The sequence below is a fragment of the Mus caroli genome, chromosome 9 (genome assembly GCF_900094665.2).
Source record: "Mus caroli chromosome 9, CAROLI_EIJ_v1.1, whole genome shotgun sequence".
NCBI lineage: Eukaryota > Metazoa > Chordata > Mammalia > Rodentia > Muridae > Mus > Mus caroli.
In genome coordinates, this window is record NC_034578.1 from 69,811,995 (window position 1) to 69,826,837 (window position 14,843).

General features: G+C 42.1%; 1 protein-coding gene across 2 annotated transcripts in view; it reads left to right on the forward strand.

Annotated features, from left to right (window-relative positions):
- Nedd4 (NEDD4 E3 ubiquitin protein ligase) overlaps positions 1-14,843 on the forward strand; it is an 87,432-nt gene that overhangs the window by 17,984 nt on the left and 54,605 nt on the right. Inside the window, exon 6 of one of the 2 annotated variants that reach the window (XM_021171169.2) lies at positions 5,241-5,294. In XM_021171169.2, coding sequence (XP_021026828.1) covers positions 5,241-5,294 — 54 coding nt within the window. Of the gene's footprint in view, positions 1-5,240; positions 5,295-11,864; positions 14,676-14,843 lie in introns of those variants that run through there. The other variant, XM_029481761.1, reaches the window with a different exon arrangement.

The window sequence follows — 14,843 nt, forward strand, 5'->3', positions numbered from 1 at the left end:
CCTCCCCACAGGGTTTCTCTGTGTAGCCCTGGCTGTCCTGGAACTCACTCTGTAGACCAGGCTGGCCTCAGACTCAGAAACCCGCCTGCCCTGGCTCCCGAGTGCTGGGATTAAAGGCGTGCGCCACCTTAGTGCAGGGTTTCTATTTTTTGCCCTCTCCATTCCCTGCCCTTTTTTGGATCTCTTCCTTTCCTGTCATGATTGCAGGTCTAATTTTGTGATCTAAACATGTAAATAAATACACACATAACAAGTTTTGCATAGAAGAGAAAGCATATAGTATTTGTCTTTCTCAGTGGCTTCTTTCACTTATACTTCTAGTTGCATTCATCTTCTTGCAAACACCATGTTTTCAATTTCCTTTTTTTCATTTTTTGTTAATTTCTACCTAATAATAAAAAGAATAATATATGAGTACATATAATCTATACACATATACTTATTGTAAATACTTAGACTTCTCATTAAAATGATTTTTCCTTATTTGTGAAAAAATATGACTTATTAAATGGCATTGACACCAACTTCTCTGTAGATACCCTCAATTCCAATGTTAACAATTCCTTTACAAAGGCAAAAGACACAAAAATTTAGCATTTGCCAAACCAGTCACCAGAGAGGGAAAATACGTCAATTTTCTTTAAAAAAAAAAAAAAGCCCCAAATCATTCCCATTATTTCATTTTTTTGTGTGTGTATGAAATAATCTGTTTTTAGAGAAAATTCTTTGAAATAATTTGTGCCTTAACAATGAGACCCTACCATTAAACATAGTATACATGAGAAATTGTCCTCCACTGTTATTTTCTTATATAGATATTAAAATATATATTACTTAAAATATACTACTGGGAAGGTAGTTTTAAGTTGATTTTTCAATAGTTGTATCAAATGTAAAGCATTAAAATAAATAAATAAAATAAAGTGGGCTGGTGAGATGGCTCAGTGGTTAAGAGCACTGACTTGTATTCCCGAGGTCCTGAGTTCAAATCCCAGCAACCACATGGTGGCTCACAACCATCCATAATGAGATCTGATGCCCTCTTCTGGTGTTTCTGAAGACAACTACAGTATACTTACATATAATAATTAAAAAAAAAAACTTAAAAAATAATAAAGTAACCAAGACTCTATAAAGCTACTGCTTAAACTTTAGGAAATGTCTACCTACTGCTTTGTTTACTAGGTATATAGGTATTGAAACAGAGGAAAAGGTCCCTGGCCGTCATGTTTTGCAAACAGTCTTTGGACTGTTCTATAAATAGAGCTGCAGACTACCCATGGCCAAGTCCAGCACTTAACACACACTGTTGTAAAGCAACAAGAAGCTCTCTTCTCCTTGTTAAGTCTGGGAGGAAACAGTTCTGACACTGCTCATTGACAGTGAACTCTAAGATAAATCGCAGAACAGTGGCTGGAAGAAAGCCTGCTCCTAATAAACCATTTACCCCAGAGCTCATGGAGACTGTGCAGTGGAGGAATGCAGTATAGAGCAGTCAGAGTGGTAACTGAAAGAACTGTTCTGTGTAGGACAAGGCACCTTCACCTGGAAGGCATAAAGAGTCCACTGTATGTGGACCACATTTTTTTCGTCCACTCAGTCTGTTGATGCTGCTGTGAATGAGAGCAGTGAATGTGGGTGTGCTAGCATCTCTCTGGGATAGGAACTTACTGGATATGTACTCAGTGTTAAATTCCAAACTGACCAGCAGCTGAGGTGCCTATTTAACATATCAAAGTGGATCTGGCCCAGATCATCCAGAAGAACATGCAGTGCTCTTGACCTGTGTGTTATCTCTCCTGTACCGATCTGGTGAGGTTTTTTTTGTTTTGTTTTGGTTTGGTTTGGTTTTTCAAGACAGGGTTTCTCTGTAGCCCTGGCTATCTTGGAACTCGCTTTGTAGACCAGGCTGGCCTGGAACTCAGAAATCCGCCTGCCTCTGCCTCCCAAGGGCTGGGATTAAAGGCGTGCACCACCATGCCCGGCTTCTGTTGACTTTTTCATTTCCAACATTTCTCTTTCTCAAAAATATGAATTTTCTCGCTAGGTTTCTATTTCACTCACATTGCTGGATTTCTCATCTGTTGAAATAGATGGTGTCGTGTGGGATGCAGCTGCGAGTTCTTCACCCATAAGTCTGTACATGTGCATGGTGTGGATCAGGGACTTTAAAGATACAAACTATCAAAACTTACTTAAGCAGAAATAGGTTGTCCAAATAGTCCGTCTTTTAAAGAAATTGAATATTGAAGTTAAAAGCATTTAGCCAAGAAGAATTTGATCCCAGTATTTCTACTGTTGAATTATGTCATACATTCTACACAGTGTTATATGAAAAAATAAAAAAGGAGGGATCATGTTGCAATTTGTTTGTAAAACCAGAAGTACTCTATTAACAAAACCAAATGTAGACCATGAGAGAATAGAACTGAACATCATTAGTATTCTAGTTTTGTTTCTGTTCTTTAAATCAGACATTTTTATGAAACCACAGTATCAGAAAATGTCATTTACTGTGATTTCTCCTATCTCTTTTGGATATCAGTACTTTCTAAATGGGTAGTAGAGAACCTAATAGATCCCTGAAAGGAAATATCTGGTGTTTGGGCAATGGATATTTCTTAGCCCACCATTTCTGTGTGTATGAGAACATGTGCACATGTCCTGTGTTTGCAGACCAAAGGACTACTTTGATCATTAAAATGTAGGTCCTTAAGGTGAAGAGAGAAGGCAGGGCTTTAGTGTAAGTATTTACATATGCACATAGACTCTAGTGTAAGCCTCGTGTGGTGGTGCATACCTGTATAGTAGATACAGGAGGATCACAAGTTCAAGGCCAGCATCTACTATATAGTGACGTTGAGACCAGCCTGGGCTACTTACCCTTTCTAGAAGAATGGACTGTTATGGTAAACCTGTAATGACAGCTTTATAGGAGCTGAAGCAGAAAGGTCACTTGAATCTAGGATTTTGAGATTAGCAGGTCTAACAGCAGAACCCCAGCTCAAACATATAGGTATACAAAATAAGACCATTTTAAAAAAATATATTAATTCTTGATAGGTGGGCTGGAGAGATGGCTCAGCATTAAGAGCACTATTGTTCTCTCAGAGGTCCTGAGTTCAATTCCCAGCAACCACATGGGAGCTCACACCCATCTGTAATAGGATCTAATGCCCTCTTCTAGTGTGTCTGAAAAGAGTGATAGTGTACTCATATAAATAATACTTTAAAAAAAGTATCTTTGCCGGGTGGTGGTGGCGCACGCCTTTAATCCCAGCACTCGGGAGGCAGAGGCAGGCGGATTTCTGAGTTCGAGGCCAGCCTGGTCTACAAAGTGAGTTCCAGGACAGCCAGGGCTACACAGAGAAACCCTGTCTCGAAAAACCAAAAAAAAAAAAAAAAAGTATCTTTAAAAAAAAATTCCCGATAGGTACAGTGACGTTCCTGTAACCCCAGTGCTAGGGGCAGAAACAGCTCAGTGGTCAATTAGCCTATTCAAAATGGGAAGTTCCCAGTCCTGTCAGAGATCCTTTCTCAAAAAATAATTGGTTGAATAAGGCACCCAACATGCACTTCTCAGTTCAACACATGTGGACCAGGTGAGCACTCTTGCATACACATGCACATATGCATACAAAATGTCATAATTCTTATCTAACGGGCTTATGAGAAAAAAAATAAGTGCTGAACCCAGTTTGATTTGCTAATCATATATTGCCCGTTCTTTGTTTTAGAGAAGAGAAGCTTAATTCTTTGATTAGAATTTGCTCAGAATGTTTTTTTTCTTCAACTTTGTATTTTCTTGTATATCTTGAGCACCTACCACAAATTCACCTATTTGACTGTAGCAGCCTTTGCTCCTCAGTAGCTCTCTTGTTTTGTGCCCGAGTGTTCTAAGCATCAGCGTTTTGATAAGTGGTTGCTATTGTTTCCTTAGCTACGTTGTTTTCTATGGGGGAACATCTGTGGTTTATTTTTACTTTGAATGTTTTGACTCATGTGAGTGTGTGTGAGCCTGTGTGAGTTTGTATGTGCCATGCAGAGGCCAGAAGAGGGTGTTGCATCCATGGAACTGGACTTACAGTCACCTCTGAGTTGTCAAGTCTGTGCTGCGAAACTGAACTCGGTCCTCTGGTAGAGCATCAAGTGTTCTCAGTCACTAGACCACTCTTCAGCGATGATCTAGACATATTTAAGTTATAAAATGAAAAAAAACTTTGCATTGCTTCTGTATGTAAAGTGTATAAACATTCAGAGATTACATTTTATAGCTTTTCATTTCTGTTGCTATTTTGTGCACTGAAACTGCATTCTGAGGTCAATACCTTCCTCATATCAGATACAAAGAGAAAATTCCAAATAATGGTTTGTGTTTATTTATGCATGTACACAGATGTGTGACCATCCATTCCAGAGGCTAGGATGGCACATGAAGCACTCGCCCTTCATTTTCATATTGTGTTCCTTGGCTGCTGTTAGAGTTATCTTTAATTGCTAACTTGACACAGTCTAAAGTCACTTGGGAAGAGAGTCTCAGTGAGGGGTTATCTTAATTGGACAGTCTTATTGGCACGCCTGTGGGGTATTGTCTTGGTTATTAGTTGATGTAGGAAGATCCAGCCCTCTGTGGGTGGCATTATCTCCTGCGAAGGAGATCTTAGATCGTGTTAAGTGTAAGTTTTCACAGTTGCATAGCAAGTTCTGTAGCCAGTAGTACCTATCCGAAATATATAAATATATGTATATATATATTTTTTTGCTTTGTTTTATGTAACATCTTTAACCTCTGGTATATTAAAAAATGGTTTCCTTTATGTTTAGTAGAAAGTAGTTTTTTGTTTGTTTGTTTGTTTTTGTTTTTCAAGACAGGGTTTCTCCCTATAGTCCTGGAACTCCCTCTGTAGACCAGGCTGGCCTCGAACTCAGAAATCGGCCTGCCTTTGCCACCCAAGTGCTGTGATTAAAGGCGTGTGCCACCACGCCCGGTCCAGTAAATTTTAACTATTGAAATATTTCTGCAAAAATGGGAGACATTAGCTTTGAAAAATACTACATATCATTTCAACAGCAAAAAGTGTTGGAATAAGTGTGACTGTGGGTAGTGTAAGTCTTGCCTATTCTTTGTGCAATTGAATTGCTTACCTGGGTCAGTAAGTTGCTCATTTTGAAGATGTTTCTTGGCATCTACAGGTGGATGATATTCATGTTTTTAAAGAAAGCTTGTTTCTTTTACGTAGGTCCTTCCACAACGGCACCGCATTCTTTTCGAAGTGTTTGATGAAAATCGCTTGGTAAGTTCTTTACACTGCATGAGTGTGTAGGTTGCATTGATGGTGAACTTCAGGTGTCAGTTGGGTCAGGAGCCTGAGATCTGAGAGACTTCTGAGCTACTAATGGGGCTACGGTATTTTTCTTTCTCCTTTCCTGGAGTTAACCCTCCTGTTTCATTCTGTTCTGAAGGACCTGTCCTGCTTGTCAAGACTGTAAAGTCTCTCTCAAAGCCTATGTGACAGGAGGTGGGGGAGGGAAGCCCTTCTTTCCCTCGTTTTCCATGCCATGTACTCGGAATCTGCAGTTGTGTGTACTGTGTGTGTGCTGCAGTGCACCACCTACTCTGTGTGTGTGTGGTGTGTGTGTGTACTGTGTGTGTGCTGCAGTGCACCACCTACTCNGTGTGTACTGTGTGTGTGCTGCAGTGCACCACCTACTCTGTGTGTGTGTGGTGTGTGTGTGTACTGTGTGTGTGCTGCAGTGCACCACCTACTCTTTGTGTGTGTGGTGTGTGTGTGTACTGTGTGTGCTGCAGTGCACCACCTACTCTTTGTGTGTGTGTACTGTGTGTGTGCTGCAGTGCACCACCTACTCTGTGTGTGTGTGGTGTGTGTGTGTACTGTGTGTGTGCTGCAGTGCACACACCTACTCTGTGTGTGTGTACTGTGTGTGTGCTGCAGTGCACACACCTACTCTGTGTGTGTGTACTGTGTGTGTGCTACAGTGCACACACCTGTGTGTGTGTGGTGTGTGTGTGCTGCAGTGCACACACCTACTCTGTGTGTGGTGTGTGTGTTTCGCAGTTGTGTGTACTGTGTGTGTGCTGCAATGTACACACCTGTGTGTGTGTGGTGTGTGTGTGTTTCTGTCACTTTCAGTCCTTAGGCACATCATAACTTTTGTTTTGAGACAGGGTCATATTGGCTTGGCACCTTGCCAGGAAGGCAAAGCTAGCCGCCTCCGAGTATCCTGGAAGCTGTATGCCTTCACCTCTTATGTGTGGGAATACAGTGTGTATCACTGTGCCTATCTTTCTGTGTGGATATTGGGGATCAGAACTCAGGCCCTCATGCTTAGGAGGCAGCTCCTGTTGTGGCTTTTCTTCAGGTTTCCAGGCCCCGTTTTACTGTCCGTCTACTCTCTTGTCCATACTCTTCTATGAGCCTGTCTACATTGAGGGAGTGACCATCATTCACAGAGGCCAGGACACAGCCAACCTGAGTGCTTTCATTGGCTTGGTTTTGGTTTTAGTTTTGAGACAGGGTCTCCCTACATATCGCTGGCTTTCTTGGAACTCACTCTGTAGAGTCGACTTGCTCTGACCTTGGAACTCACTCTGCAGGTCTGGCTGGCCATGAACTTATAGGGACTCTCCTATTTCTGTCTTCCAAGTGCTGAGATTACAGGCCTGAACCTCCATGCTCAGCCTGGTTTTCTTTTATTTTTATAAAATGGCCATTCTGCCTCTTGGCTTCCTGAAAAACACCTGGAAACTAATTTTCTCTCTTTAGGGTCTTTTTTTTTTTTTTATTTGAGACAGGGTTTCTCTGTATAGCCCTGGCTGTCCTGGAACTCACTTTGTAGACCCCACTGACCTCGAACTCAGAAATATGCCTGCCTCTGCCTCCCGAGTACTGGGATTAAAGGTATGTGCTACCAAGCCTGGCCTGAATCACTTTTTTGACTAACAGAAAAATTGGGTTTGGGGTGGGAGAAACGGCTTAGTGATTAAAAGTGTCCGATGGGCAGCTATGAAAACTAGAGTTTGGATTTCATTACCAGGATAGCAAACCAGGTGTCCTAGGAATGCCATGTAAATTCCAGCAACCCCGTTCAGAGGTGAATGGATGCAGGAGGATTGCTGCTGCTTGCTGGTATTTAGCCCACCAGAGAAAACATGTGACCTATGAGAGAGACCCTGCCTTAAAGGAGTAAGAGGAGATTGACAGGGGAACACATCACAGCCTCTCTGTGTGTATCTGCATACACATGTATACATAAACTCACATAATTTTAATGAAAACTTTTGAAAAAGAATATTGTTACATTGTATAATTTTTTATTTTTTTTATTTTATTTATTTTTTTTAAGATTTATTTCTTTATTATATGTAAGTACACTGTAGCTGTCTTCAGACACTCCAGAAGAGGGAGTCAGATCTCATTACAGATGGTTGTGAGCCACCATGTGGTTACTGGGATTTGAACTTCGGACCTTCGGAAGAGCAGTCGGGTGCTCTTACCAACTGAGCCATCTCACCAGCCCTAATTTTTTATTTTTAAGAAATGATAATTGAGTCTGGCATGGAGGCACATATTTGTAATCCTAGAACTCTGTATTGAGACTTCAGGCAAGCTTGGTAGTCACTCGGAGGCAAAGGCAGGCAGATCCCTGTGAGTTCAAGGCTACCCAGTGAGTTCCAGGACAGCCAAGGCTGTATAGCAAAACCTGTCTCAAAACAAAACAACAACAAAAACAATAACAACACAGAGATAGACAGATAGACACACACCACTCATGCGTGCTCGCTCACACCCACCCACCCACCAGCCTGGTCTAGAGAGTTCTAGGCAAGCCTGCACTAGTATTAGGAGGCCCTGCCTCAAAAATAGTTAAAAACAGGAAATGATAAGTTGTATTACTGACTGAAGATGCTCCATTGAAAAATCATAATAATCAAAGCAGCCTTTTTACTTTAACTTCACTCTCTGTGCTAATGTTCATGCTGAAGTGACTTTCTTGTTTGTTTGTTTTTCGAGACAGGGTTTCTCTGTGTATCCCTGGCTGTCCCTGGCTGTCCTGGAACTCACTCTGTAGACCAGGCTGGCCTCGAACTCAGAAATCCACCTGCCTCTGCCTCCCAAGTGCTGGGATTAAAGCCATGCCCGGCTGCAGTAACTTTCTTCTTGATCCTTGGGTGTCGACTTTGTTTTTCAAGTTATTTAAATGTAATCCAGAGGGCAAGAAGCCTCTTGTTTTCCACCGTGTGTGGTTGTTTGGTTCTTCCTTCCAGTGACTTCCATGGGATGTGATTGTTTCTTCATTGTCAGCATCGGTGTTGTCAAACATATTGTTTCATTAACACATTTGAGCTACATTTGTGTAGCTTTGTGCAGTGCCCACAGAGGGTAGAAGGTATTAGATCTTCCTGGGGCGATTGTGAGCTGCCCAGCATGGGTATGCAAGAGCATGTGCAGTCCTAGCTGCTGCTCCATCTCTTCAGGACCAAAGCTTAAAAATTTAAGGTAAATATAAAGCTGTGTATTAGTCCAGATCTAACAGATCCCACAACAAGGACTCTGGAGTTCCATTAGGGTCTGAGCTCTCATTTGTCACATTAGTGGTAACCCCAGACAAATCAGCAAACAGGACATGGAAGTGTGTGCCTGTCACCAAGTGCTTGAGAAGCAGAGGCAGGAAAACCCATTTTAAGGTCATTCTTAGCTGTTCAAGGAGCCATGCTGCCAGCCTGGGCCTGTAGGAGAGCCTACATCCAAAACCAAATTAATTAGTTAAACCAAAAGTGAGACAAGGGCTGGGAAAACACTCAGAAAAATATTTTTCTTCCCCAATACAAGATCTCACTATGTAGCTTTGTCTATCCTTGATCTCATTATGTAGATCATACTGGCCTTGAGCTCACAAATATCTTTCTGTGTTTGTCTCCCAATTAAGTGTTGGGATTAAAGGTGTGTAATGCCACACCTGGCTGTTAATATTTAGTTTAATTTAGTTTATTTATTGAGGCAGGGTTTCATGTGTCTGTCCCAGGCTGAGTTCAGACTCACTAGGATAGCTAAGGATGACCTTAAATATCGATCTTCCTGCCTCCATCTCTCCAGTGCTGGGGTTACACGTGTATGCCTCCACATCTGGTGGCTTTCTGCATATTAGACATCAGTCTGCCAACTCAGCCTTGTCCCCATCTTCATGAGGATACAGATTTAAACTGTTTTAACATTTACCATGGTACCTTATTTATGCTGTGGGTATCTGCTGTGACACTCTTCATGTGTCCTGGAATAGAGCTTTCTCTGAAAGTGAATTTGAGCAGCCAGCAGGGGTCAGAAATAACGAGAGCAGTGTGCTGAGCACCACCCACACCTTAGCTCATAACAAGTTTAGAAATCACGTCGATGAGTTGGGAGTCGTGGCCACTGGGCTGGCCAGTCCACAGCAGACTCCCAACACTAACATCTATCCTTGAAAACATATCCTAGCAGACCTCTTGGGAAAGAGAAAGGTGAAGAGCCCAAGTATAATTTTTTACAAAATAATTTCTAGGAGTCTGGAAAATGTTTTCCGACTCATGTATCATTCCTGCTTTTTTTTTTTTTTTTTCTTAGCTGGTTTTAAGGCTTGTGATGGCGGTGGTGGTGGTCTGGGTCCTGATGATCATGAAATGAAAGCAGGCAGGATTTCTCTACTGGAGGTGGAGAGATGGCTCTGTGGTTAAGAGTGGGTATAGAGGATCTGAGTTTGGCTGTCAGAACCCATGTCAAGCAGCCCACAACTGCCTGTAACTCTAGTGCCAGAGGGCTCTTATACCTCCGGCATCTAGGACACGGCACCTATTGCATATGTACAAACACACCTGAATAATTAAAAATAAGTCTTAAAAACAAGTTAAATTGCCTCTTTATGAAACATGCCTTCTCTCTTGAGACCTTCAGCTGATTGGATGAGGACTGTTCACATCTTGGAAAGCCATCTGCTTTTACTGAAAGGCTGGTCACTGGTTTTCATCTTCTTCACGTCTTTAGAAATACCTTCAACAATGTGTAGACTGGAGTTTGCTCAAACAGCCTCGTGCCCTAATCTAGTAGTCAGAGTTGTTAAGTACAGTTACTTACCACAGTATGTCGGGGTTCAAGGTTCATCTGCCATCAGTAGCATCCAGAGCAGCCCATATAGCATAGATGATCACTTTATCCAATGTGTATATAACCAGTGATCCAGCAGCTCAGTGAGCAGCCAAGCTTCTTCCACCCTGGGGCCCTGTCCATTTCTCTTCAGACTCTGGGTTTCGACAAGGCAGCAGAGTACTCCCAGATGCGAGCTGCCAGCACTTCTCATTCCTCTGGCTTGAGCTTGGAGTTGACACTGGCCCTGCTAACTGTGGTGTGTGGCTCTGCGTTGCCTGAGGTCTGAGCCTACAATTTGGGCTATTCAGCATTTTGGGATTTCAACTCATGATTGTCTAGCCTTATTCCTCCAGTTTCTCAGTTACCAAAGCCTCTCATCTATAGTTGAACCTAACAAGTCATCCTGCAGAAGCAGCCACTGCATTGAGTTACTATCTCGTGTGGCCAGGCTTTCCTCACATGTCCCATATACTGACCTCTGATCCCCCAGTTTCCACCTCCCAAATGCTGGGATTGATTATAGGTGTGTCACCCCATACCGTGTTTATAGGGTGCTGGGTGTCTTATCCAGGACTTTGTGAATGATAGGTAAGCACTTATCAACTGAGCTTCATCTTCATCTGTGAATCAACTTTAAAAATCAAAGCAAACAACAAAAAAAAAAAAATCCAAGCTTGGTCCTTGGTCCTTGCTTTATGTTCAGTAGGATCAGAAGAAGGGAAAAAGGGAAAAAAAAGCCTGCTTGTGTTCCTTACATTCTGGAACCTTAAATCTTACCGAAAAGCTGTTTGTTGAGGAGAAAACATGTCAGATATTCAGCATTGTTTTATATTAAGTTTTATTCCAAGGCCTGTGTACTTAGATGGTACTTGATTACAAGTGACCTATTTAATATGGCAAATGTCTAACTTAATCCAAAGAAAGTTAGAAGGGGGCTGGTGAGATGGCTCAGTGGGTAAGAGCACCCGACTGCTCTTCCAAAGGTCCAGAGTTCAAATCCCAGCAACCACATGGTGGCTCACAACCATCCGTAACGAGATCTGGCGCCCTCTCCTGGAGTGTCTGAAGGCAGCTACAGTGTACTTACATGTAATAAATAAATAAATCTTTAAAAAAAAAAAAAAAAGAAAGTTAGAAGGAAGAAACAAGATGAGGACTTTCCTCCCTCCCACACAGAAGAAGAGTAACACACCGCAGTGTGTCCTGATGTCTGTAAAGGCATAATGGGCTAAGCACCTTCTAAAGTGTAATGCCAATTTCAGGCAAACAAAATTTAACAGATTCCAGTCTGTTATGGATTAACTGGTTAAAAATACTGTTAGAAAATTGGAATTCAAAACAGATCTGACTTAAGCAGTTTTCTTTTTTAAACAAAGTATATGTTTGACACATTTGCTTTTACTTAGGAAAAAAAACCCTTAAGTTAGAAAAAATACAGCTTGGGTGTAGTGCCATGTAGTGTAAATAACTCAACTATTTTGCTATGAATGGGCCAGTATATACTTATTGCTGGAGTTCTTGCTATAAAATTCAGGTAAGGGGTTTAAATATACCCTAGAGTATTATTTAAAAATAAATTTGCTTCTTTCAAATAGAATACCAACCTTGGTCTGTGACATTTGGGAGAGAAATTAAAATATTAAGCCTTTATTGCCGAGTAAGCTGAAAATACAGTAAAGGTTATGTAAACACAAATCAGAAATATATATCTATATATACAGAGAATCACTACCTCTGAAGGACAAGCTGTCTACTGTTCTCTGCTGTGAGAGTTTTATCAGCACTCGTAATTCTACCTCAGAGGCCATGCTAGTGGGCAAAGATGTAAACAAGCTCCTGCTTTGTTTATATTATGAAATATGTGGCCTGGTTTGTATGTCTTTATAGGTATCTAACAAGTGCGTGGGTTGTTTTAAAGCACCAGTAGGGGCCAGCAGAGGACTCTTAGAGAACAGGATTGCCATTGAGATATGTTTAATTGATGTGTTAAATCCTTTTTAGGCTTCTTTACTTACCACAACACTCTCTTTAAGTGAATGAATTGCACACAGTGGAATAAAATATCTAATGTGTTCAGACTATATTGGGGTGTAGCTTTTCTGTCTAATCTGCATATGTTTTTAATGGAATGTTTACCCAGGCTATTTCTTGGCAGGATTTTAATAGTCAAAATATAAATGGCATCATTTAAAGACTGTACTACTTGGCTGCATTAAACGTTAAAATTACAGGACAAAATGGTTGGTGACAGCTTCTCCTCAGCCTTTTTAAAATAATTTCCCCTTGAGGAGGTTATTTGGTGTTTACAACAATGTTACTGGGCTCATTTTGTAGTTCAGTCTGTCAACTTTCACTTTCATAATTGTTTTGCTAAAATATTTACCTTGTTTAATTTGACGGTCAGGTTTTATGCTCCTCACCGCACGTTTTTGTATTTCCAAGTTATTCAGCTGTTTTCATTTACTCATTCCTTAAAAAATATTACAGTCCGTGTAGTCTCTGCATTAACCTGACTAAATCTCTCAGTATGGCCATATTTTGAAATTCAATCTTTAATTTGATACTCAATCACACAGGTTTTATTTGTACCCATTTCCTGTAATCCTATAGCATTCAGTGAAAATATTAGCGGTGAGGATCACGGGGGAAGTTGTAGGCACTGAGATTTCGTGAGTTAAATGTTCGTTTTGTAGGGCTGGGGTGAAAAACTGGGTTTCCCAGTTGAAATTGAAGAAGCTTGTTGTTCTTGCGTTACTCATTCATGCAAATTGGCGAAGGTATAATTGAAACAAGGTTGGCTGTGTTTGAGTCAGGGCTGCAGCTGAGCTCAGCTTAAAGGTCGCTGGAAATCAAGTGCTTTGTCAGTGAAGGCGTTCTGACTCCCAGCGATTCTAGACACTTGAGGAACGGCAATCTCGGGCATGGGTCGTCCTTTTCTATGAAATCTGGTATCTGACGTTGTTCTGAAGTTAAAGACGCCTCCCGACAAGCTTTTTCAACACCACCGATGTTTTTTTCTCTGGATGCAGCACAGCTGCGCTAGCCTGACTACAGATAGAGCTCTTTGTTTTGACTCTCAGCCCTGAACATGCTTGGAAATGAGAACAAATGGCACAGAGTTTACGACTGCACTTCGCCGCCAGAAGAAGCAAGACTTATCCTCTGTCGGAACCCTCTGGAGATGACTTGGATAGCCACGTTCACACAGACGGCCAGAGGCCGCCCCAGATCTCAGTGGCTAGTGTGGTTCAAATGAGGCTGACCCCCAGACAGACGCCACTGGCTCCGTGGGTAGAGCATAGATCCTCTGAAAGTACTGACAAAAAGAGCAGCTGCCTGCAGATCTCACTGCAGCCCAGGTCCGGAGGGTGTCTTCCGTCTGACACTGTCGAGGCTGATAGGGACAGCACTTCCTCTACCTGTGCCTCAAAGGGTGATGCTTGCAGCAGCAGTGGAACTGACAGTGAGCTGGACAATGGCAGCCTCAGTAACTTCTCAGCCAGTGACAATGGGTCTTACAGCAGCAATGGCAGTGACTGTGGGTCTTGTGCAAGCTTCACAAGTGGAGGCTCCTCCACCGGCAGTGGTGTCAGTGACAGTAGTGGCTGTGAGACCTTTTTCAATGGAAATTTACCTTCTGACAACGCCTCCAACAGAAGCGCGCCAGTCAACACTACTCCCTGTGAAGTTATGTGCAGAAGTCCCAGTAGACTTCCCTTTGCCCAGGAGGACCTGGATCATGGAGTAGAGATTATGAAACTGCCGGTGAGCAGGGATGCAAAGGTTCCACTGAAGCGCTGCACATCTTTGGTCATTTTCCCCAGGAGTCCTTCAAACACTCCACCAGCATCCCCGACAAGCAGAGGTGCCTACCAGACCTCACACCAGTTGGTTGTATCACCTACTGAAACTGCACATCATGAAGATGGATCTGGCACCAAAGGCTTTCTGTCAACAGCTGTCAACGGGCTTCGATTATCTAAAATGGTTTGTACTCCTGGAGAAGTTAGAGATGTACGGCCACTCCATGCCAAGGGCTCATTGCAAAAGAAAATTGTCATTTCAAATAATAGGCCCAAACAAACTGTGTGTGAGAAGTTGCCAGAAGGATTTCCCTGTGTTTCCGTGCACTTGACCCAACAAAAACCAACGACATCAGATTGTGCAAACCTCCGTGGTGGCTGCACATCAGAGAGGTTAGAACTTCAGCTTCAGTCTGATTTGGACCATGGCATGCTCAAACAGAGGGCATCCCCTTGCTTACCAACCACATCAGACATGGGTTACCATTTAAACATCCGTGGAGAGTTGGAAAGACCAAATTTACCGATAAGCAAAGGCCATGCTGCTTTGCAAAGAAGTGTTTCTCTGGGTGGGACATACCCAAGTATTTCCTGCTTATCCAGCCTGAAGCACAGTTGTTCAAAGGGGGGACCATCTCAGTTGCTCATTAAGTTTGCATCTGGGAATGCTGGTAAAGTTGATAGTTTCTGGACCCAGAGAGACTTGACAAATGAACTGTCTGATGTCTGTAAGGTAAGATTCCTCTGGTCTTGAAAAATACTTCCTGGAATTCTTAGCTATCCTGATTATACTTGATTATATAGCACTATGTGTTCCTTTCTGTGGCCCTTAGTGAGGAAGTATTTAGAAAGCTTCAACTTTATATTTGTAAAGCTCTTTGTTATTTTACCAGTGGATAAA